Here is a 22497-nt window from a genome sequence, read left to right as displayed (position 1 = left end):
CATAAATGAACATTGATAATATCTTCTAAGAACCACAGGCACTTTCTTATTTAAGGGATTAAATCCCTTAAATAAATTCAAGGATTAATCCCTTAAATAAATCCCTTAAATAATGGAAAGTATTATATAAACTGATACCATCAAGGTGCCTCTCTTGTTGGTGTATCAGAGCACCCTAGGGATTGTCCCAACCCCACCTCCATACTCATCATTCACAGATTACCATATTGAACATAGAGTTCTCTTTAGGTTGCTACACTTTCCCACTTTTTGCTTTTGGCACAGACAGTTTCATGTTATGATGAGCATGCAGGGTAGCTTCCAGAACCCCTGGGATTGCCTCTCCCTGTCCAGCTCACCCCTCCTTTTCCCCAGGAAGGCTGAAGTGTATCTGGGTGATAGCCTGTCTCTGATGCAGGCAGAGCCAGGACATCACCTATTACCTCAACAGCAAGTCTTGAAGGAGCTCATTTGCCTGTGAACAAAGTTGTAGAGTTTTAGATTTATCAAAGAATATTGGTCAGTATAACTGCTGGGTCCTGGGAAGCTGTGTTCTCTCTGCTTCTACCCCTCATCTGTTCTCTGTAAAGACTACAGTGCCCATGGTCTTAATATCTATGTCCCAAAGTGAGTTAGGATGCCATTTCAAGAACAAAATATGTATAACAACCTACAGATAGTGTCCTGTGCTTTTTTCAGAATGTGTTTAATTAGGAAACAGCCTTTAATATCTCCACTATCTGTCCCTGTTAGTCCATACAGGGTCCTCAAAAGCATGCTTTTTTTGTACATTTATCTGTGTGTACAAATGATGGCATTTAAGGTTGAGCAAATAAGCTTTGTATGTAGCAACTCAATGCCCTACCTGCATGGCTGATAAAATCTGTCTCCTGTTCATCCCCAGCCTCTACAATTGCACAAATATGAATGTTGGAAATGTAAGTATTAGGATCACTAGCTATTTGTTTGCTAGTTGTAACTCATAACCTCAAAACCCCTTAATCCATTGTGCTGTGTGATTGGAAACAAGGCACTTTCAATGCATATTGGTGTATACATAAGAAAAAAGCATCTGAGCTTCTGCTTTCCTTCCTTTGTTCATGGAAACATCTCAGGGGATTTGCAGGCTGTGTGGTGCTGATGCTTGGCAGAATGTTCCCTGTGGCTCTGGCTCTGACTTGATCGCTCCGTTCAGTTTCTAGCAACTGCCAAGGCCACACAGAAGCACCAGAGAACAAAAGCACAGACTTGACTGAAATGCCTGTGTTACAAAAAGAAAACAAAAAACAAACAGCGACCCCTCTGCAGCTGAAAGGATGAAACATAAAAGGGATGAGCTAACACATAAGCTGCAACAAACCAGAGGAAAAACTAACTCAAGCAAACCTTTCAGGAGCAGAGGGAAGAGGAGAGGAAATAAAGAACGTGAGATGGATTCCAGCAGTGAAGGAACTAAATGTAGCTTCAGCTCAAGCCTTTTCCAGAAATAGACTGAACACATTTCCTGCATGGTCCAAATGACTGAGAATGGGATGGAGTGATGCCATCAAGACAAAATTATGAAAGCCCTTTAATCCAATAAGTATTCATTGGACATGGAGTGTATTCACCATCATTTTAAATTCTGAATCACATAAATATACCCCAATTACTAATGGCAATTGTTAGCAGCTCCATTTTAATTAACTTGCTTGCTCTAAGAATAGACCCGATGTATCATTTTATTTTCTATTAGACCAGAGATCTTTACAATGGAAATTTAAGTGCATTCAGAAATGATTGAACATTCTCAAAAAAAAAATTTTACTTGGAGTAGGTATTTCACATGAAACTTTAAAAATATTATATTAAAATCTGTGCCACTCATTACTCTTTCCTGCCTCTTTTTCTGGGTGATATGAAAAAGAAGGCAGGGTTGTTGAAAACTAATTACCTTTCATCTTTTTTACCGTGGGGCTTCTCAGTGCCAGGTTTCTGGATCTGGTTGTGTGTATGAACTGCTAGTGTTTTAACTCACCTTTAGCAATTTTTATTGTATTGAAAAAAGAAAAAATATCCTAGAACTGGGTTTGTCCAAGTTTTAGAAGAATGCTTCTCTGAGCTCTGGTGAAGGATCAAAGGTCCTTGTAGTCAGTTGCTCAAACTGATGCTCCTCCATCTTTCCCCGATCTGCTCTTTTCTAGGCTAAACAAATGCAGCTTTTAAAACCTTTCCTGAAGGTGAAGGTTTTTACATTTTTTCCACTACTTGTTGATTTCCCATCTGTTTAAATCTTTCTTGATCATGGTGAACAGACTCTATCCCACTCCTCCAGAGTCAGAAAAAGAGCAGAGTAGCTCTGGCCTGTGTCTTGTATGCATGAGGACTTCTCCTCCTTGCAATGTTTTGTGCTATGCTGACAAGTTTTCTGTCCTTTGGATGTGAATGAGGTATGCAGTGACAATATTTACATTTGTCTAGCATATTATGGCAACAATAGTGACTTTAAAGTATTTTTCATGAAAAAACCACAAATGCCAACTCAACTGTATCTCCATTCAGCATCTAGCTTTTTTTAAAATAAGAATCAAAGTAGCGTCCAGAATGTCAAAATATGCACCTGCTTTCTATATATTATATTTATGGAATTTGTGCATGTGTCCATGCTTGTACGTGCACTTTGATTACTCAATTTCTGTTTATCTCATTGACAGGGTAAGTTTTTTTAAGAACTCCTTTTCATTGTGGAGGTGTGTAAAAGAATTTTGAACTAGATCGATTAAGGTACTCAGGGAGAAGTGTCCATGTATTTGCAAAATAAATCAAGGATTCTGCCTCTTTTTGGTGGCAGCAGGCTACCTCCTCCTTTTCAAACCAGTGTTTCAAAGAAAATATACATGGCAGCAGTGGTACATAACTGGTATGATTGATAGTCACAGATTAATTGTTACTCAGTTACTTCAGTCTCAAGAGTGAGATTTTCCTTTTAAGAGTAAGTTACACTGCAGTGTTTGCAGCAGGCATGCAGAAGGAACCTCCATGGGTGGTAAGCATAAGTTCCAGTACAGATTTGTTAAGTACTGTTTAATTTTATGCACTTCAGGCACTAATGTGTGACCTTATCTGCAATGGTGTTATTGTGTCAAAGTAAGAGCAAGGATTGGAACAGGGTGTGCCTGAGTTTTTAATGCGTACTGCTCCAAAGGCTGGGAGAAACTCATACAGAAATCAGTTTGTTCTGCAGTTGATCTCTCTTGCTCTTGTAGGATGGAAGAAGCAGTCAGACCAAGCTTTGAACTACTCAGACTTTTTTTCTCTTAGTTTCTTTGCATGAACACATTTCTTAAGACCTACCTTTCATTTGTTAAGCAGCATATTTCAAACTTGGCTGCTTCTGAAGCTGCTCCTAAAAAGAGTAGTTCATTCCAGAACATGGCTTTCTATCCTGTAAAAATAACTCCTACCAGTTTTACATAACTGAGTCTCAAGCCCTTCAGAGTTAAACTCCTAACCCCCTAATGTTGGAAGCTCTATTCTGCAGCCCGATATGATGTGAAATGTTGCTGCTTGGTTTTGCAGATTCGAAACGTGGCAGCCAACCTCTGTGTGGACAGTAAACACGGAGCCACAGGGACTGAGCTGAGGCTAGACATCTGTGTGAAGGATGGCTCAGAACGAACGTGGTCACATGAACAGGTATTTTAACAGCAGAAAATCAGGGTAAAATTGTTGCTTCCTTTTTCCAGTTTTTAAGCATTTCTCTGGAGGCTTCTCCCTTTCCTAAGGCAAAACAGAGTGTAGAAATAATTTGTGCATTGTTACTGACCTTAATGGCTTTAATGGCTTTTACAAAGTACTCCTTAACATAACCTCAGAAATTCCAGCTGCCACCTGAGCTGTATATTAGTCTTCATTTCCAAAAGGAATTACAATTTTTGATGCCCCATTCTCCCTCACTGTGTCATGAAAACATGTAGATTTTGGTTCAGTTACCTGAAAATATTTTAAATACAGTATCTGGGCTTGTAAAGCTCTAGTTTTTCTCTGCTTTTATGCTTTCATCTCAATAAACTCAATAAGTGGTTCTATTTTAAATAAATATGAGGTATAAGCAAGGTAAATGGGGAAAAGCAAGGGGAAAAGCATTTCAGAAAGACAAGGAATTATAAAGACTCAAAAAAGCTTTTATCTAGGTTGGTTAGGTAGAAAAATATTAGCTCTCACAAATACGGAGGAAAAGAGCTCTGATTTGTACTCACTGTGAGTGCCATAGGAAATGACCCACAGGCCATGGGTCTGGCCAATGTGAGCAAAGACAATCTAGATGGAAAGTACAACCTAACCGTTTATTAGCGATTTTAGTGAGTGTGCCTTTCACAGCAAAAGGTCCCATATTACAAAAAAATTTCCAATGCTGAAGAGAAAAATTGACCTGGCAGTTATACACGGCACTTTGTAAAAACTTAAAAGCTCAGGAGAGAGGAGTTCTGAGGGGTATTTGAAGTGCTGAGGTCAAGAAACCATTCTCTGAGGGTACTGAGAAATGCAGGGGGAGAGGTGCATGAAACTGAGAACCTGAAGGATTATCGCAATTTAGGTAAGTGCCAACATGGCAAAAAAGGAAGTTGCTGAAAGAAGACTTCTTCAGATAGCTACCAAAGATATTACACAGGGATAGAATGCTAAGGCTAGATAAATATAATCCTGTTTTTTTTATGAAAGACATCCAGTAATTCAAGCAGTTAATTGAAGGAAGTTGTATGGTCCAGACTAGACCATCGCAGTGTTCTCTGGCTTTAAAATCTGCGAACATTAGAAGCTCCAAACCCTCCTCAGGAAGGGAGGGAGGGAGTCCTGAGGCTGCCAGAGATGAGAAAGGAGGGAAGAAAATTGGATGAAAGGGTGAGACAAGGAAAAAAGTTAGCAGAGAAAAGGGAGACTTGAAATATCCTTTGAAAGAGTAAGAGCTTGGGTGAAGGGGAAGGGACACAAACGGAGAAGGATGCTAGGGAGGAATCCGTGTTATGGCGTACTCCAGTGCATTGAGACGTTTGGGATCAGACTGGATATGGTCTCATTCTATATTAAGAACGAAAAATGACCTCATCACAATCAATAAGACGAAGTTAGCACGAAGGGAATTCAACCAGCCAGCTCCTCAGATGCCAGAACCAGAGGCAAGAAGCCTGAAGCCCTTCGGTGCTCGACTTGTGCCCCGGGGACAGCACAGCTCGTTTCTAACGGGCTGATGGGGGTCAGCGCATCCCCTCGCACTACCGGAGAGTGTGGAAAGCACTGATCGGGACCGCTGCTCCCATGAGGCGGTGCAGTGTCCCAGGGGGAGGTGTGCCAGCCCTGGGCCAGCCATCCCGTCCCGTTCGGTGCCCATTCCCGGGCCAGCCATCCCGTCCCGTTCGGTGCCCATTCCCAGGCCAGCCGTGCCGGCCGGTTCGGGCCGCGGGCGGGGCGGCGGGCGCGCTGCGGCGGGCGGCCGGCAGGGGGCAGCACTGGCCAGCGCAAGGCGCGTCCCCCCGGCCGCTCACGGACCCAGCGGAGGGTGCGCGTCCCACGCCCAAAGCCATCCTTTCGCTTTTGATTCCTCTCGTTTGCTGCTGGGAAGGGAGGGTGTTGTGTCAAAATCTGTGTTTGTGCAGGTGACAGTTGTTACAAGTGAAAAAATTCCCTCAAAAGTGTGTTTTAGATTGGTATATTTTGGTGGACGTTTCTTGAGCGGTTCTCCGTACTCAATCCCAATTCCCATCCTGGTAGCAGTGATGTAAGACCATGGTCTAATGAAACATCCACTGAGGAGAAGGAATGTGATCTTCCACTTGCACCACAGCAAGCTGTGAAGATTATCTTTGTTAGAGAGTGGGGATAGCTGCCAAACACATGACCAACCTGAGAGATCTTCTCTTTCACCCTTCTGGAGTTTGTTGCCTACATGAGTTCTGCAGATGCGTGTAGAAACTAACAGTATTAATGAAAATATCAAGTATTTTTTTATCATATTTCAAATAGCATGAATTGACACTGAACTGGACTTGTAACTTCAGGTATAAATTTCCAGGGAATTCAGTGGCAAACTCTAGTAGCTTGATGTGACCAGTGCAGCAGGCGTCAATGCTGCTGCTGCACAGAGATGATCCTTTACTCCACTTGGTTCATGTCATGTTACCAGGGCAGGAATTAAAAGCTGATAGTCTCAGCCGCTGTGCTGGGGGGCACAGCCATTTGGCAGACCCAAGGAGAGGAAGACAACCTTCCACCCCAGGGCTATACAAACAGGCTGGGCAAACAGCAGTCAAAAGGTTTGTGGGGCTCTTACAGGCTTTCTGGTGAACATGAGATGGGTGGGAAGCGAGGGTGAATGTCACTGTGGTTCCTAGAAGCTTTCCCAAAATTAAGAACCAGAGGGGAAGAAAAGGGGCAGAAGGATGTCAGGGCACTGTGTTCTTCCACCTCTGTCTTTCCAGAGCTAACTTCTGGCTTCAGGGAAAACTGGGGCTCTGCTGGACTGATAACCAATAGCAAAGGAAAATGACAGGCATCACTGTGTCTTATCAAGTCCCCAGCCTTGCCAGGGAATAGATGGACAGGCACCATCTCTAACATGGCACAGGAAGTAGCCATGGAGCCTGCCTAGCTCTTTCTTTTCTGCTTGGAGGTATAATTCAAGTCAGAGTCCAGTCTGAAACATGATGTTTCATCTTTGCACAGGGTACATGTTGTCCTCTCAAGTCTAATGCCGTAGTCAGAGCACAATGCCAGCTGACAGACCCCGGCCAGACAGCGAGTAATTGAGCAGTGTTGTCAGGCTGGAAAGTATTAATGGTATCAAAAGGGCCTTTGTCCTACAGACAGTCCCAAGCCAGTGGCTGTATCAGGCAATCGTTCTTCAGGCCCTGTGCCAATTATAAGTGAAGCTGGAAAGCTGTATTTTCCCCAGTTACTGCATGACAGGGCTAGGCTACATGAAAAGGCAAAGCATAAGGGCTGAAAGGTTGCTTGATTGCAAATGCAGAGGATAGTGCTGTGTTTTACAGACTCTGATATGAGAGAAGGCAAAGGAGGAAAATGAGCATCCACTGACCCAGGACACAGGGTTTCTTGGGTCCAGCAGGGAGCAGTTAACAGCATCCCTGTGTGTTGCAGGTGAAGAATCAACCTGCTGTTTGTTAATAATGTGCCTGGGAATTAGGTGCAGCCTTGTTTCAAATCAACAAGCAGTCAGAAATGAATGAAGTACAAAAAGAGTACAAAAGGGTTCAGCCATTTATTGTAAAATCTGACACAGTAGGTTCCTAACAAAGGAACAACAAAATCCAAAGTGACAAGTGATGGCAAAGCAGAGCATTATATACTCAGGGCTCCAGCTAATAACATGTAGCATTGTTGCACATTATGCAGTGGAGAGATAATATTTATATTGGCCAGATTCAGTGTTAACTAGAGAAAAATTGCTGTTTAAAGTAGGATAGCTTAGAATTATGAGATTGGAAGGACTGTAGGCCTTCATGTTTTGTCTGTAATTGCAACGTCTTAATATCAATTGGGTGTATAGAGAAGTGTAACTTTTTTTCTGATCATTTTTTTCTCTTCTCTCTCTTAGTCCTAAAACTGAGTTCTTGTCCCTAACAAGGTTGGTTTTATAATAGTATCACTAGGAGGAAGACATACTTGTTTATTTAAAAATAGAACTGTTTTAAAAAACAGAAGGCTAAAGAAGAAGGAAAAAGAATCTGTCCTAGTCTAAATATTGAGATCTAGTATTGCACAGATCCTGGTTTTCAGTAGAATGGAATAAAAAACACCATTGTGTTACCATGTCTTGACTTGCAAACAGGACACGGCCCTGGTAGCCTTCAGAAACCACACAGGAGCAGAAAGAGCAGAGGTATAATCTAGATCAGGATAATCTGATTTAAAGGCTAGCTCGAGCTCTTTCATGTGTACTGATGCATTCAGTGGGTAGTAGTCCTCAAGCCAAGGTCCAGAGAGCAGCAAGAATTGGCCCCTCAGCTCACCAGTCCTGCACAGAATGAGAAATTTGGAGAGCCACTCACTATGAAAGATGAGGATGGTCCTGCAATAGGATCTCTCTGTAACTGTAGTGATGAGAGTGAGAATATTGCAGAACTACTGTTCCATACCATTCATCAAAGTATTTGTTATTCATCACTTTCAGCTGTAGGTGTATTACATGTCTGTAAAAAGGTAAAGGATAAGATAAAGAAAATGGCTTCTGTAGTTTTTTAATTAAAGGAAAATTGTCTCAGACATCTCTTTTTCTAAAGAAACAGCAGCATAGTTTTTTTTTCTGTGCCAAATCTTAACTTCTGTCTTTGCTTGTGAAATGATAAGTTATCATTGTAGGAGGTCCATAATGCTTCCTCAAAGAAATGTAAAGAAAAGTGGAAATAGATTTAACCTTTTGAAAAGCAGAAATTGCTTTGAAAATAAAGTTAAGGCTGTCCACTGCATTTTACTGCAGATGAATGTAAAACGCACTCTGGGAGAAAGAAGAAATAAGCAGGACACAGGGGCAGATTAAGAAAACACTCTCTAGGAAACCTATAATAAGAAATAGGGAGTAACAGCAGCTCACAGAGAGAACAGGGGTTTACAATAAGAAACACAACAAAAAAGGAAAATATTCAGATATATGCTTGTATTTTGGGCCTGCAGGCCAAGAGAGACAGTAACACCTCTCAAATGTGGTATTTGGATGATGGTACAGCATTGAAGGTGCAGAATTTTTAAAAGTTGTATCTTTTAGGAAGACCATGGAAAGAAGATAACTATAGTAATGAAAGGGTTAAAACCTGGGAACTACCACAGAATTATTCAGGATCAGACCCATGTGATATTAAGCTTCAATTTGTAGCTGTTTCCATCAGGGAATGTACACATTGCAGGAAGCAGGATGCTAGATGAGGACCAAAGGGCCCCTGAGAGGGGGTGCTGGAGGCAGTCTGAGCTCAGTATGGGGAGCTGCTTCTCCGGACAAAAAGCTTGCATGCAGTTCCACATGAACCATCTCAGCTAAAGAGTTTCTACTAGCAAAGTTTGCTCATTTAAAGAGGGTGTCACTTTCTCAGCATTACATTTTTATTTTTTTTTCCTACAGAAAATCAGAAGTCATGTAGAAAGCCAAAGAATAGCACTCACACAAAAGGGGAAAAAAAAAGGAAAGAAAATAAAAGAAAAGAACCTCACAGCTCTTGGCAGAGCTTCTAGGTAGTAATTTACAACCTGAAGCCTCTTCTGCAAGAATTGGTCCATAGGAAAGGAAAATTCACTCCACATCTTTAAACTTGATGCTGTCAGACCTGTCACCTTCATCTGATGATTGAAAGACTGCAGTGTCACAGCATCACTTCAGACAGTTGGTGTCTAATTGAGAAGGATTCCTCTATTAACTGTGACCCTCCATGACTCCTCTCAGGCAGCGAGAAAAGGGATTTTGACAAGCTGCCTGTAGCTCACAGGTTTCACAGTGGAAAGATGAAGATCATTTAACATGTGTTGTTTGGGGGGAAAAAAGACAGTCAAGAGGTTACAGTAACAGTGTCCTGTATAAACAAAAGGAAACTGTTCACTGAACATAGGAAAGATGCTGTGATGGGAAGATATCTCTAGGCACCTTCTTCAGACCCAAATGAGAGCTAAAGGAACATCACTGGCAGAAGCTTTCTGAGTCTTAGGCAGCTGAAGTCCTAGAGCATACAAATGCTGGTTTAACCGGGGTAACTAAAGGCTTTAATACAGCATATCCCCTCTCCTCTCCACAGTACTGTGTCACCAGAGATTTTTTTCTTCTATGATACAGGGATTGAGCCTTCCTGAGGTATATTCCACATAACTGCTGATGCACTATAATTGAGGCAGTTGGCATCACTGAATTGTACACAGGCAGGATCTTGGTTAACCAGCACCTAGAGTGTGTGAAAAGGAAATCATGCATCAAGCTTTTTGTGTTGTTTTAAATGTTTTTCACTATTAATATATCATTATATTGCCTGTCTGTTTTTCTAGCTCTTCACCTTTGGTTGGAGAGAAGACATCCGCCCTGGGGAGCCACTTCACACCAGGAAGTTCTGCTTCGACGCCATTTCGCACAGTAGCCCTGTCACACTGTATGATTGTCATGGGATGAAGGGAAACCAGCACTGGAGCTATAGGAAGGTCAGAGTCACTGTGGGGCATCTCAGAGGCTCAGACCGTCTTGAACGTATATTCAGTTTAGCACAGGCTTGTGTTTTCCCATCAGAGAATTTTTTTTTTAAAATCCACCCCATCCTATTCCAATTTAATTTTGAGGTAATCTCTCTAGAATATGTTCCTTTCAAACATTCTGCTATTTAGGTCAAATTTAAATGAAAATGGATGTGATCCAGATCAGAGGGTGTCTGTGTTGGATCTGTTCCCTGAAAGGTGTTTTACCATTCTGGCGCTTCAAGTTACTTGTGTCATTTTAACAGAGGCACTGTTGGAAATATTTTCCTCCAATGTGACAGCAGCAAGAAATGCTGCTCATGAGTTAAATGTTATTATTTTACTTCATTTTCAAGATTACAAGTGGCAGAAAAATCTCCCTCAAAAAAAACCAACAAAAAACCAACAAAAAATCCCCCAATCCAACATTAAAAGCAGAGCTGTAAGCCCAAAGAAAGCAGGAGTTTATAAACTAAAGATAAGCAGCTTAGACACTACTTTGATCTGCTGAGTTTCAGCCCGTTTTTATAAATCACTGGAAACAGGAGGTCAAGCTAAAAACTGTCAGAGCCTCATTTATGGTAAAGTCCTGGTAATGCTATTGAGTTGTTGTTGTTGTTGTTGTTGTTAGGTTTTTTTAATGGTTAATCAGCAAGTTGCCTTGATTAAAGATTTTGCTAATAAGCTCTGTATTCCATTCAGAATAAGGATATACATTTCTCTGAAGCACTGAGGATTCCTCTCACACATGCTTCAGTTTTCTTTGACTATTGTGCCTTGCCCTCCACCTTGCTTAAGCTGAGGGCAAAGTGCCAGGAATTGGTCTTTTCCAGATAAACCTCACTACTGCTTTCTAGTTGAAAGTGTATATAGTAGAAAACTGATTCAGAACCATGAAAACAGGTTTGCCCTGACCCTTTTTCTGAGTGCCTACTTATTACAGACACTGTGCCTTTTTACCTTTTTTAGGTTGCAAGTGGAGGTCTACCACAAGATTTTCCAGAAATGTAATCCCTTTGAAACTGAAGTATTACCTGTAGGAAAACTAGAATGTATGTGCCAGATATTTAGAGGAGATAAGCTGTGATGGCTGTATTGCTGCTTCTCTGACATTATAATGCCATAATAATACCTTCTTGCTTCAAAACCCTTCTGATTTATCTTTTTGCCTACCGAAGCTACAAGAAAGAAGCTTTCATACATTTAACACTTCATTGTTGCTTAATATAGCCAGTCCATAAGACAAAATGTGGGTCTGGAGCTGCCCTCTATAAGGCTCATCACCTTTGATGAGGACAGAATACAGCAAATAATTACAAAAAAATTACATTTGAAAAAAAATATGTAGTGTGAGTTCTACTAAATTCTTTATACAGCTTCCTTTCTAATTTATAGAAGGTTGACAGGGCTCATATAAAAATTCTCAATGCAGGACAGGCATTTCCATCTCAGCAAGAAACACCATAAAGTTTTGTTATGGTAGAAGTACTGGCACAGTCTTAACTGTAATACAAACCTTCAGTTTGCATAAACCTTCAAGTTAGGAAACTGCATTGGAATAATAGAAATATGTATACATGGTTTTCTTTAGGCTTAGTTTTAGTTTGGCTACGCCATAAGTAGTTCCCCATGGTCTATTTCCTCAGATACAGGGTAGATTTATTTTAGAGACTTTTGGTAGTATGTCTTTGCCTCCAAAATCCTAATGATATAATCCTTACCTAGTTTTGAAAGCATCTGGGCAGTAGGATTTTGGGTGTTCTCCCCACAAACAAAAAACGTACAAGAAAGGATATTATATTGTTTAACTACATCTGTACTAGAGCCCTTTACCTAGAGGATGGTATGCTACTAAATCTGCACCCTAAATAAATAAGAATAATAGTCTGGTTAAGCAAGAAGTGTGTCCTTTTAAAAAAACAGAGAGAAGGTCAGCAGCTCTCTTTTGTTCTCTGCACCACTTACAGACACTGAAGCTTCCTAATGGTAATGTACCCATCCTACCAGTAATTCTCATGCTTTAGGAAAAATGACCCTGCTTGTCAGTGTCTTATAACATGCCTAATGTGAAGTATTTCTTACCATGTTGCCATAGTACTTATATAAAACTAGAAAATAAGAGGTTTTTATTAGTTTAAAGATGAGACTTTTCTCATGATCCTTTGCATCCTTGAGCCAATGGTAAGAAGAAGTTAGGGCTGTGAAGTGATTACAAAGTGCTGCAAATGTAATTTGAAGCCAGGCACTGATTTCAGATTCTGTATTCTTATAGCATAAAAACCCTAACAATCTGGGTTTGGATACTGGCAAATAAAAACAACTTGAATATTTTAGTGGCAAATAGAATACCTTAGTATTTTACTTTGGGTAAGGAGTGGTCTTCTGACAAAAATTTACAGCTTCGGCCCATTACAGGCACTTCGCTTCTCTTTGCAGTGCAGTCGCAGAGTGTTCAAACCTCATTCTTTTCAGATGAATGAAATCAAAACCACCACTAATAAAGATGTGTCATAAAACTGTTCATATTCCCATACTGTTTGAACTACATCTGAGTAGCTATTTGAAAGTCTAGTAAGTTTGTGATATTAAGTAATCAATTTTCTTAGGACTAATCCAAAATACTGGTCTATAGCCAAATATACCTTTAAGAAAAGCCTGTAAGAAGAAGAAGAAAGCCAAGTACCACTGCAAACATTGCTATGGGTTGTAAGTAGAAGAATAGAATTTAATACCAGGAAAAAAAAATATTGACACCATATTGGAGCAATGTAAGAAATTAGGTAGATAAATGTAAATAACCTGTAATTACTAGTGATTTGGGAGAATGTCTTTAGCTTCCCAAGCCTAAAGCCATTTTCTTGAATCTGTTTGAGACTCCTAAGCATGCCAAGCCAATGATCAGCAGTGCCTACAAATTTCTGTTCCTCACAATGAAGGAGTACACCTCTGGTCTTCAATGTAGCATCATTCTGGGCTGACAGGTAATACATTGGTTCTGATAAAGTATGATTCAATTTATGTGCCGTAGGCCCACTAGTGCTATTTGTAGAGCACGAGTATCCAAGAGAGTACTGATTTAGTAGGTCTTTAAAAAGGAACAATTGTGCAAAATCAATTACACCATAATTTTACCCTGAGTCTAGTGCTTATGAGAGATGCTAAACTGACAATGTCAAAAACTGTGCCCAGAAGACAGTGGTTTGCTCATAGTCTCCTGACAGCTTCAGGGACAAACTGTAAGAATAAGTTCACTCTTGACACAGTAGGTGTTTAGATTATTTCCTCAGACAGCTGAAGACATGTCATTGTGATAGTACCTTTTATAATATGGGCATCTGTCCTGCTGAAACTGCACTGGGGCTACCAACTAATTTCAGATAAACTACTGCAGCCACCAGCTGATAATGACTTCCAGTTGCTCTTGAGATTGGCTATAGTTATAGCAGTGACCTAGAAGAAATGAAAGGCTCTGTGTCTCATTACCAACCCCCTGAACTGTCAAGACCCATTATCTTATGGAGGAGTTCCTCCTTCTGCAAATAATCTTCAGGCTTGCCATCATGCAGAAGGAAAAAAAAAAATCCCTCTGCTGTTTTCAGATGTCAGCAATGTCTCCAAAATAGCGTTTGTGGTTTCTCAGTATTGGTGTAAAGAGGAATTTATGTATTTCTCTTGTAAAGTTCTTTGCTAGGGTTCATGCAACTGTGACTCCTTAAAGTCCTGAGCCCGTTTCTGTAAGAGCAGTAGGCTTTGACCTTAGGTCAGCATAAGCTTGAGAATATAAATTAATAGACCTTTATATATAGCTAAGTCAGCCAGAAGTTTTTCCAGAGTGGTAACTCTGTCCCTGTTCTTAAAAGACACTCTTCTCTCCTAATAACCAGACTCTGAAAGAAAGCACCAACAATGCTTCACTCAAAAATTGCATCCCTGGGATATTTCTGTGAGAAGAAAAACTGCCAGCTTTCTGGAAAGGCTGGAGTGTTTTTCATAGCAAACTTTTTGTGCTGAAGCTGTTTCCTTTCTTCTTGTACCAGCTATCTTATTAAAGCTTCTAGTATTCTAACTTTGGCCTCCTAATAGCTTGGCTGACCTTCATGCCCAGCTATAATGCAAGGAAAACCAGATGCCCCCTTCCTCCAAGGCCCCACATCAGGCCGAGTGGCCATGGCACAGTCACTGTGTCCTGATTTTGGGCAGTGCCACTCCATCAATCTCTTTTTAGAAGACAGGAGGATCTGGCAAGGTGCAGATGGGTGCCTGCACCACCCCATAGGGTGCTTGGGAGTTCTTGCAGGCCCACCTCCTAGTAGGGACACAATAGTCCTTGGTACACATTACAGTTCCCCCCTTCTTGCAAGCTGAAGTATCCTCCCTGCTTGCTTTGTAGAATATGAGGGAAAGTCCTCTACTCATTTGATTTAGTCCTGTCAGATGTGATGGTATCCCTCTGAATTACAGTGTTGGGTGTGGGGGTGTGGGTCTGTGTGTTCAACCACTTTTTTTGGGGAAGGGCAGATGCTGGAAGGAAAAAGTGGTGTTTGTGAGAGGCAGATGTAACACCATCACCCACAGCCAGAGAACAAGATGCTTTTGCCTCTGTTCTTTCTTGCATATATTAATTATAAAAAGAGGCATTGTACTTTACCAGAGTTTCATAACCCCCAAAATCAATCAATTTCATCTTTCCTGAATTAAAAAAAAAAAACCACTTTCTTTTTCCAACTGGTTTTAAATAGCTGCTATTTCTTTTTGTCTTCATACTTTTTTTTTTTTTTTGGAATGTGGGGTATTTGTAGTTAAAGGGAAGTTTCCGTGATTGTTGCTCGGCACCACAGCAGTTGTGTGAGTTTTTAATCAATTTCAATTTGACAAGTAGATCTTTTTTTCCCTTTCGCAAACTAGACAAGCAGGCACATCTTGGATTAGTATTAAAATACTAATCAGAGCATGTTTGGTGCGGAGGGGAAAAGCCTGGATGTGGTTTACCAAGAGTAATCTGAAATTTATTTCAACAGATGCAGTATAGTCCCTGGAAACTTTCAAACCATTTAATCACTCCCACATCTGTCTCTCTCAAAACACTTGCTATATGAACTAAGTATGTTGAAATTACCCAACTCACACATACCAGCTGTTCAACTGAGTAGTTTCTGCTTTAACAAAGATTCACAGTCATGTTACTTAACATTCACTCTAGTTTAATAAGTAAAATTAATAAAACTAATCATCATAAATATGCTTTTTAAAGCAACTTAATCCATGCTTACTCCCCCAAAATCTCCCTATGGAGCTAAATCAGTATTACGATTTCCATCTTATTAGGAGAGAGAGTGTATTTCAGTGGCAGGTCTGCATTGCATGGGGTGAGAACTGAGAACAACTGTGTCCATCTGTCCACTGCTTCAGTTAATAATTCATTTTTAACGTCTTCACCAAGTTGAAGATTGTTACAGCTCCTCCTGCCCAGAAACATGCAACTGTCAAGAATAAATCTAAAAAAAAACCCACCCAAAAACACTTTGGATATTTAAATGGGTTCCAGGCAAATACATGATGTGCAAAGCTGTTAAAGACATTCTATTTTTTCATTGTATTATGCAGTTTTTAGTAAAAGACCAGATGATGTCTCCTCCTTCTTTCTTGAATCCTCAGTTTTATGAAGGATGATAACCCAAGGGAAGAAAACCCTCCATTGTCTACAGCTTCCTAATAATAGCTGTGGTTATTACACAGGTTTAGTGCACAGAGACCACAAAATCATTTCATATAGGGCTGTGTTAATCCATGTTCTGTAAAATGAGAATACTTCCAATGCTTTGGCGTTTGCTACCTAATTCTGGTTTTTTTCATTCCTCTAGGACAAAACTTTATTCCATCCGGTAAGCAGCAGCTGCATAGATTGCAACCCAGCTGAGAAGAAGATTTTCATGAACAGATGCGATCCTTTATCTGAAACTCAACAGTGGATTTTTGAACATATTAATATGACTGTTTTAGAAAAATTTAACAGCAAGGCCAGTTCCTAGAAAGAAAAAAAAAAAAAGGAGAAAAAATGAACACACCTATTTACGTACAGACTACAGACTACGTTTTCGCCAGCATCTGGGTCAAAGGAGTCAGGAATTAAGTTTCCTAGATCCAGGAAATCTGTTCTGAGGATTAAGAAAATGCCACAGCAAGAGCCAGCAGGCTGTCCTTGTGGATGTACAGTATCTGGAGAACTTGGCCAAGAGCCTCACCGGATGCTGCTGAGAACTTCAGGCTGAAAATTCCCTTGCTGGTCAAGGGAAAAACTTTGTTTAAAAACTGTTTAAAAGTACTCCAAGTTAATAAAGTAAAACAAAACTCTAGTTTCTCAGGTCAAATCCTGCTGTAGTGAGGAGCTCAGAACAGGCACTATAATTTGGGATGGGTATATGGTGTGCATGACAGCTACAGGAACCTGAAGAAATCCCAGGTTTTAGAACTAAACATGCTAGTAGAAGAATAATGATGTCCCAGCACTCCCTAAACAAGATATATGCTCTGTTGACATTCTCTTAATAAAAAGTTGGGTTAAGCAGGTTTAACCCTCAGAACTGCTGCAATTAATTTTAAATACCTCCCTTTTACATTCCATTCATTACCAAAATAGGAATGGTAGAAATTTTAGGGTCTAGAATTACACTGTAGTGAAGCATGGAATAAACTGTAAGGTTTTGCACTCATATTTTCCCCTTCAGGAAAAAAAGTAAAGCAATCAAATCTCTATACATGATATATTTAGCCATTGTGATTCAAATCCCATTGTCACATAAGGTGAGAGGGTTTTTTTAGTGACAAATATAACAGCAGCAGCTGCAGCATAGTGGAAGGCTCGTGGACTAGCTATCTTTTCTAAAGGTAGAATCCTTACCAATGTATAAATTAAATTGAAAATAGGCTGGAAAAAAAATCAGGAGAGTAGGAAATAATTGCATACTGCATGCTGAACTAGATTAGTCAAATTAACATTGGTATGTTGCCATCACCTAAAAGTATGTTGACTCCCTGCAGTGCAGCTTGAAAGATCTTACAGTGCTCTTGACAGTTAGGAATGGAGAGAAAAATTGACATGAAATCAGTTGGGTGGTTTCAGAGTTTTTGAAATCTGTGATGGAAATCATGTGAACTTTGCAGAGTTAGCAAGTGAATGGTATTGTAGATGTCATGAGGGAGGAAACAAGAAGTGCAAACAAGTTAAATGTTACAATATTTTGACACTTTAGGCACAGGCACAATTCACAGTAACACAGACTTCCGTCACCCGGATGATCATTATGGTGTCTCTCAGACTCATCAAGCCACTGGAGTGAGAGGCCTCTAAAACTTCTTTGGGAGGGTGTCTGTGGTTCTCCTCAGTTAATACTGATGTGTGGAACATGACTAATAGCTTTGAGATTGTTCAAGGTAAGAGCGAGTATAAATTTATATCAAATATGTGGCCTGCTTTTACTTGAAAGATGAATTCACAGATGAAATGCAGATAGATCACATGCTCTGTGCTTTAACTCCTTTCAGGTTCCAGATATAACATTTGTAGTTAAGTTGCTTATTCTGATTGCTGAAGAGGTGGCCGACTAACCAAAATACTGATGTGCAATATACACTGTTTTGAGGGAGTGGAGTGACTGTTTTCTGTATTTCTCTTTAAGCTGTGTTTATGCACAAGAGCATTGATTGCATCCAGAGGATGGTTCTAATACCAATAACTGTGCTATTTTATGGCAGCACCTTGTAGTTGCAGGTCATAGGAAATTTTTAGGAGGGAAATGAGATCCTGTAGCATTCAAGATGCATGCACTTGGAAAACTGTGAAATGCATCCATGTATTTAGCAATTGCTGCAAGTTAGTGAAGAAATCTTTCAAATAATTTGAAAGAAAAATATCTACAGAGATAGACTTCTCATTTTATGACTTTAAAATAAGTGAGATTGTTGAAGTATTGTTTAAATTTAATTTGAAGATTTGGTGCACTCGGGAACAGAAGCAGTAATGCTGTGGTGTGTGGATACTTCAGATTTGTTTAGCCGTCAGTACACAGAACCAGTCTGGCAATGCAAACTGTCAGCCTTTCCAGGTGCAGCGCTCACAGCAGCATATATTTGCAGCTTGAACATGAGGAAAGACGGTTTGGGAAAAAGAAGAAAATGGCTGCCTCAAATGCAAATGCAGCCCTCAAGCTGCTGATTGTAACTGGCCCCAAACTGTCAAAGTCCTGGAAGCAACACTGTGTGCCCAAAATAGAGAGGCAAAGGTTGGATTGCTAAACCAGAACAGATTGGTAGGGTTATATCATTCAGTGTCTGACTGCATCTCAGTGGTCTGATTTTGAGATGTCTAATGGGAACTAGGCTGCTGTTGGGGCAAAGAACTTCTGTGCCTTTTACAGCCCTCGTTGAGTAATATTGCACAGTGCCTTGCACTGCCAAAGGAAAACTTCCCCTTACTTGTAGCTGATCACTGCTTGTAAACTCTAGCAGTCCTTGTCAGAAAACATAACTAATATTCAGATGTTCTGGGGAAAGATAATAGTCCTTGCACAGGATTCCTTCAACAAAAGTTTTATTAATAATAAATGATCATCGCTACCTCTCAATTAAATTCTATCTTGGGTGTTCTCCAAAGGTTTCCACTGTAAGAATATTTCATTACTAATTTATCATTCTGAATTTCTTTGATTCTTTCTACAACCATATCTTTTCCACCCAACAAACTTATGAACAACTTGGTAGGATGGACAGATGTATCTTCCTCTCGTATTTCAGCAGGAGAATTTAACTCTAATGTGTTTCTTCAAAAGACTGAAGTTTCTTCCCAAAATTTTTTTTTGAATACCAGATGGTTCTGAACGTATTTTAAGTGTAGAGCACAGGAGACATTAACTAATGTGGGCTTATCATTTCAGTGGAGTTATACTGATTTCCCCAACTAATGACTTGCTTCAGTTTTTTTCAATTTATTATTTTATGGCCGAGAGAGCTTTAATCAACATGCCTTAAAAGAAGATCTTTGTATTGTAAGAGTTCATCAGCACCTACTCTAAATTTTTTCCAGTTAAAGTTATCTGACCTTTTTTTGTGGGCAGCAAAGTACTATGATAGGAGAGAGCAACTGGAAAAGCTGGAATGAACTCCAAGTGCAACTAAAACTCTAAAATCACACATTTCCCTTTATGTATTCTAGAATCTAAACTAAACAGAGGCCTTGAGGGACAGGGCTTAAAGGAGAGAGGAGGAGCTGGGAAACAAAATGTTTCATGTGTGGGAGAGCAGCCTTGTTGCGGAGGCATAAGGCATCACTTTTCACTGGCCACAGTCTTATTTCAGAAAAATGAGATTGCTTTAGAACAAATGTTTCTGCAACAGTATGGATATTTTCATGATAATAATGCATTATTCTTGGGTTTTATCTGTTTATGAATAAATGGTCTGTAGCTGCTGAACTAAGTCTGCCTCATGATAAAGATAGACTAAGTTTGAAAGGAAGCTGACAAGCACTTAACAACCTTTGATTACTGGCTATTTACCAGGCATCAATATCTCCATGACCTCAGTGAAATCAGATGCCATAGAAGATCATAGAAGAATAGTATATAAATAGCTTGACCAAATTGATTAGATGGGTTGCACTTCTGCAAGAGTGGATGTTACCTTTGTTTAAAAAAAAGATGTCAGAATCACAATTTATTTGCATTTTTACTGATAATTTCTGCAAGGGAGTGAGTAAGAGGGACTGTTTTAGCCTACCCAGATGGATTGGGGATGGAGCATTTTAGGAAGGCAGCACTGGGAGGCTTTCAGCGTGGCTGACAGCAGGGGTGCGTCCATTTTCTATTTAAAGAGCATCTATAATGCTGTTAACCTAGCATTTTTTGAGAGAACGCAGGATGTACATTAAAAAAAAAAAAAGATAATGATTTTATTTTTCTTTTTAATCCATCAAGGTTGTTTGGGAAATAATTTCAAAACCTTTGAAAACAAAACAGGCTGATCAGAAGTAACTTTTATTATAGCTGGTATTAGTATTATAATGTTCATTAATTCATTTGTTTAACCCCCTTCCAAATCTGTTTCGTATCCTGTTAGAAAGAGCACAAGAGTCCAAGAGTGCTTTTACATAATGTTTTCAGGATCTTCCCCTGTCTGAAAGTTTTGAAAGGCCTTTTAAAAATTAGCAAATATAAACCAAAAGGTAACAAGGAAAAACACTTGGCTATTATGGCTAGTCTACCAAAATATTTTGCTAAACTTGTGCAAAAATAATATATTTTAACTGGAAATTTTTAGATTAATAAATAATATAGTTTAGTAAGTCTTTAGTGTGTAGTGCTTTCTATCGAAGAATTTTAATTTTAAAAAAAAATTTAATTTGGTTAGTTGCTGACAGGGGTTTTTTTAACCACATTTAATACATAAATCTGTCCTGAGGTCTCCTGTAATCTCATATTTCCTTTTCATAATTCCTAATGCACTGAATTTAAGAAAATGTGAACATAGTAAAAAAACTCAAAAAAGTAAGAAACTTGTGTAAAAAGAAACAGTGAGAATGGGTAGCTAGAGATGTTGAGAAAAATGCATCACATTTCCAAAGCTTCAGCTGCATTCAGAAAATACATTTGCTTCGTGTGGTGGCTTTCTATTCTTTCAGTGTATGATTAATATTAGTGGTACTACTCCTGAGGCAGGCCTTCTGAAAATGGTGTTAGCATTTGGTATAATAGGTGGACAGCATGGTGCTAGAGGAAAAAATCTAGGAACTGCTCCTGAAAAAATTGCATTCAAACATTGCAATCTGATATGCCTTAAGATCTTAGCTGTTTTTAAGATTTCTTTTATCTTAGTATTTTTTTACAGGACCTGGTAGTGCAGTAGGTGCTTCAGTGGCCCTTATGAAAACAATGCAGACAATGGGATCAAAGAGGACACAGGTGATTACCTAAAGGTGTGGTTACTGCAGCAATGTCAAGGTTAATTATACACAAAGAGAAGTTTGTTTATTTTGTGTAGCCACTGTAGTAAATGCCCAGCTTAACAGAACAGATGAATGAGAAGGAGCCTTGCAAAGTGGGCCAGCAGAAAAGCTTGTACTCAATAGAAGATGTAGAAAAAGTCTCAATGGTCCATTTTAGAGAAACAGATGAACAGGGTGTTGAGATGGATATCATAGACAGTGTAAGGGATATGAGGGGAGCTGCAAGTGAGGCAAGTCTGGTAAGTAAGGCTACTATCTAAAAGATATTAAGACATAGGAAAGGAAAACTTGGTCCTCATTAACCTTAGCCCTCATTAACCTTGCAGGATCCCTAACACTTTGTCAAAGTATTAGTTGATTTAATTAAGTTAATCCTTCATCTCTCCCAGTAAATGACTCAACCTGGAAGAAACCACAGTTCAAGCAAATTTCTGTTTACCAGTCCAGAGCATCTAATCAGCAAAATATGCCACTAGCAACAGTTTAGTCAAAAATCCCAATTGGCACTAGAAATAAAACAATGTTATCAGCCTGAAAGATCAGTAGACCTCTGGCATCCCTCTGTGAAAAAGGATTTCACTTGCCTAAAGAACTGATTGATGGTAATGATCCTAGATTAAGAAGATCAGGAATTGTGAGCTTTCAAGGAGGTGAAAGGCCAAATGATGAGATTAGGACTTGGCAGTTTAATTGAGAGAGGAAGGAGGAAATAGGTGGTAAAAGGGAAGAAGCAGGAATCAGGTTTAATTCTGTATATGAAGGAAGTATGACCTACAAAGGTCAGTCACTGATAATTTTGGATACTTCTTCATAGCAGAGCTTGCATGTTTATTTCCATCACAAATATTCAGTAATTGAGAGGCAATCAAGTCCTCGTGCAAGGACTTAAATTTAGAATAGAAACTGGTTAATCTGAAATGTATTGATTGTGAAATATATGATGGCAACTAGAGAAAAGCTTTGCTGGCCCCCAGGTTTGTTCTGAGTTTTTCACCAAAGGTATATGTGGACGTTCCTGAAGATACTTTGTGGGTAGTATGTAGAAGCAGAATGTTATGGTCACTGTTTTACCTCAGATTAATATCTCTATATATCTCAGGCTTTTTTGAAAGAGGAAAAGTGTTTAGCTAAATTTTTCAGGAAATGTCAACTTGGATCAGTGCGAAATAGCTCTGCCTGCTCCCTGTGTGGATCAAGATAACAAGTGTTTCTCTTCAGACATCAAATACAGCTCTCAAAAAAAAAAAAAAAAAAGAATAGTATGGCTCTACCTTCATGGTTCCTTGCAATTCAGTTATTTTATT

At 39.6% G+C, this 22497-nt stretch overlaps 1 protein-coding gene across 3 annotated transcripts in view; it reads left to right on the top strand.

The window, feature by feature from the left end:
* Window positions 1-21764, top strand: part of GALNTL6 (polypeptide N-acetylgalactosaminyltransferase like 6) — a 460275-nt gene extending 438511 nt beyond the window's left edge. For all 3 annotated transcript variants that reach the window (XM_027635754.1, XM_027635755.1, XM_027635756.1), the window contains 3 exons: window positions 3559-3675; window positions 10018-10167; window positions 16059-21764. In XM_027635754.1, coding sequence (XP_027491555.1) covers window positions 3559-3675; window positions 10018-10167; window positions 16059-16226 — 435 coding nt within the window. In that variant the 3' untranslated portion in view covers window positions 16227-21764. The remainder of the gene's footprint in view (window positions 1-3558; window positions 3676-10017; window positions 10168-16058) is intronic.
* The last annotated feature ends 733 nt before the right edge of the window (window positions 21765-22497 follow it).

This window comes from Corapipo altera, unplaced genomic scaffold (assembly GCF_003945725.1).
Source record: "Corapipo altera isolate COAL_440 unplaced genomic scaffold, ASM394572v1 22b, whole genome shotgun sequence".
Lineage (NCBI taxonomy): Eukaryota > Metazoa > Chordata > Aves > Passeriformes > Pipridae > Corapipo > Corapipo altera.
The sequence above is the reverse complement of the archived record's forward strand: the minus strand, read 5'-3'. Positions and strand labels throughout refer to the sequence as shown.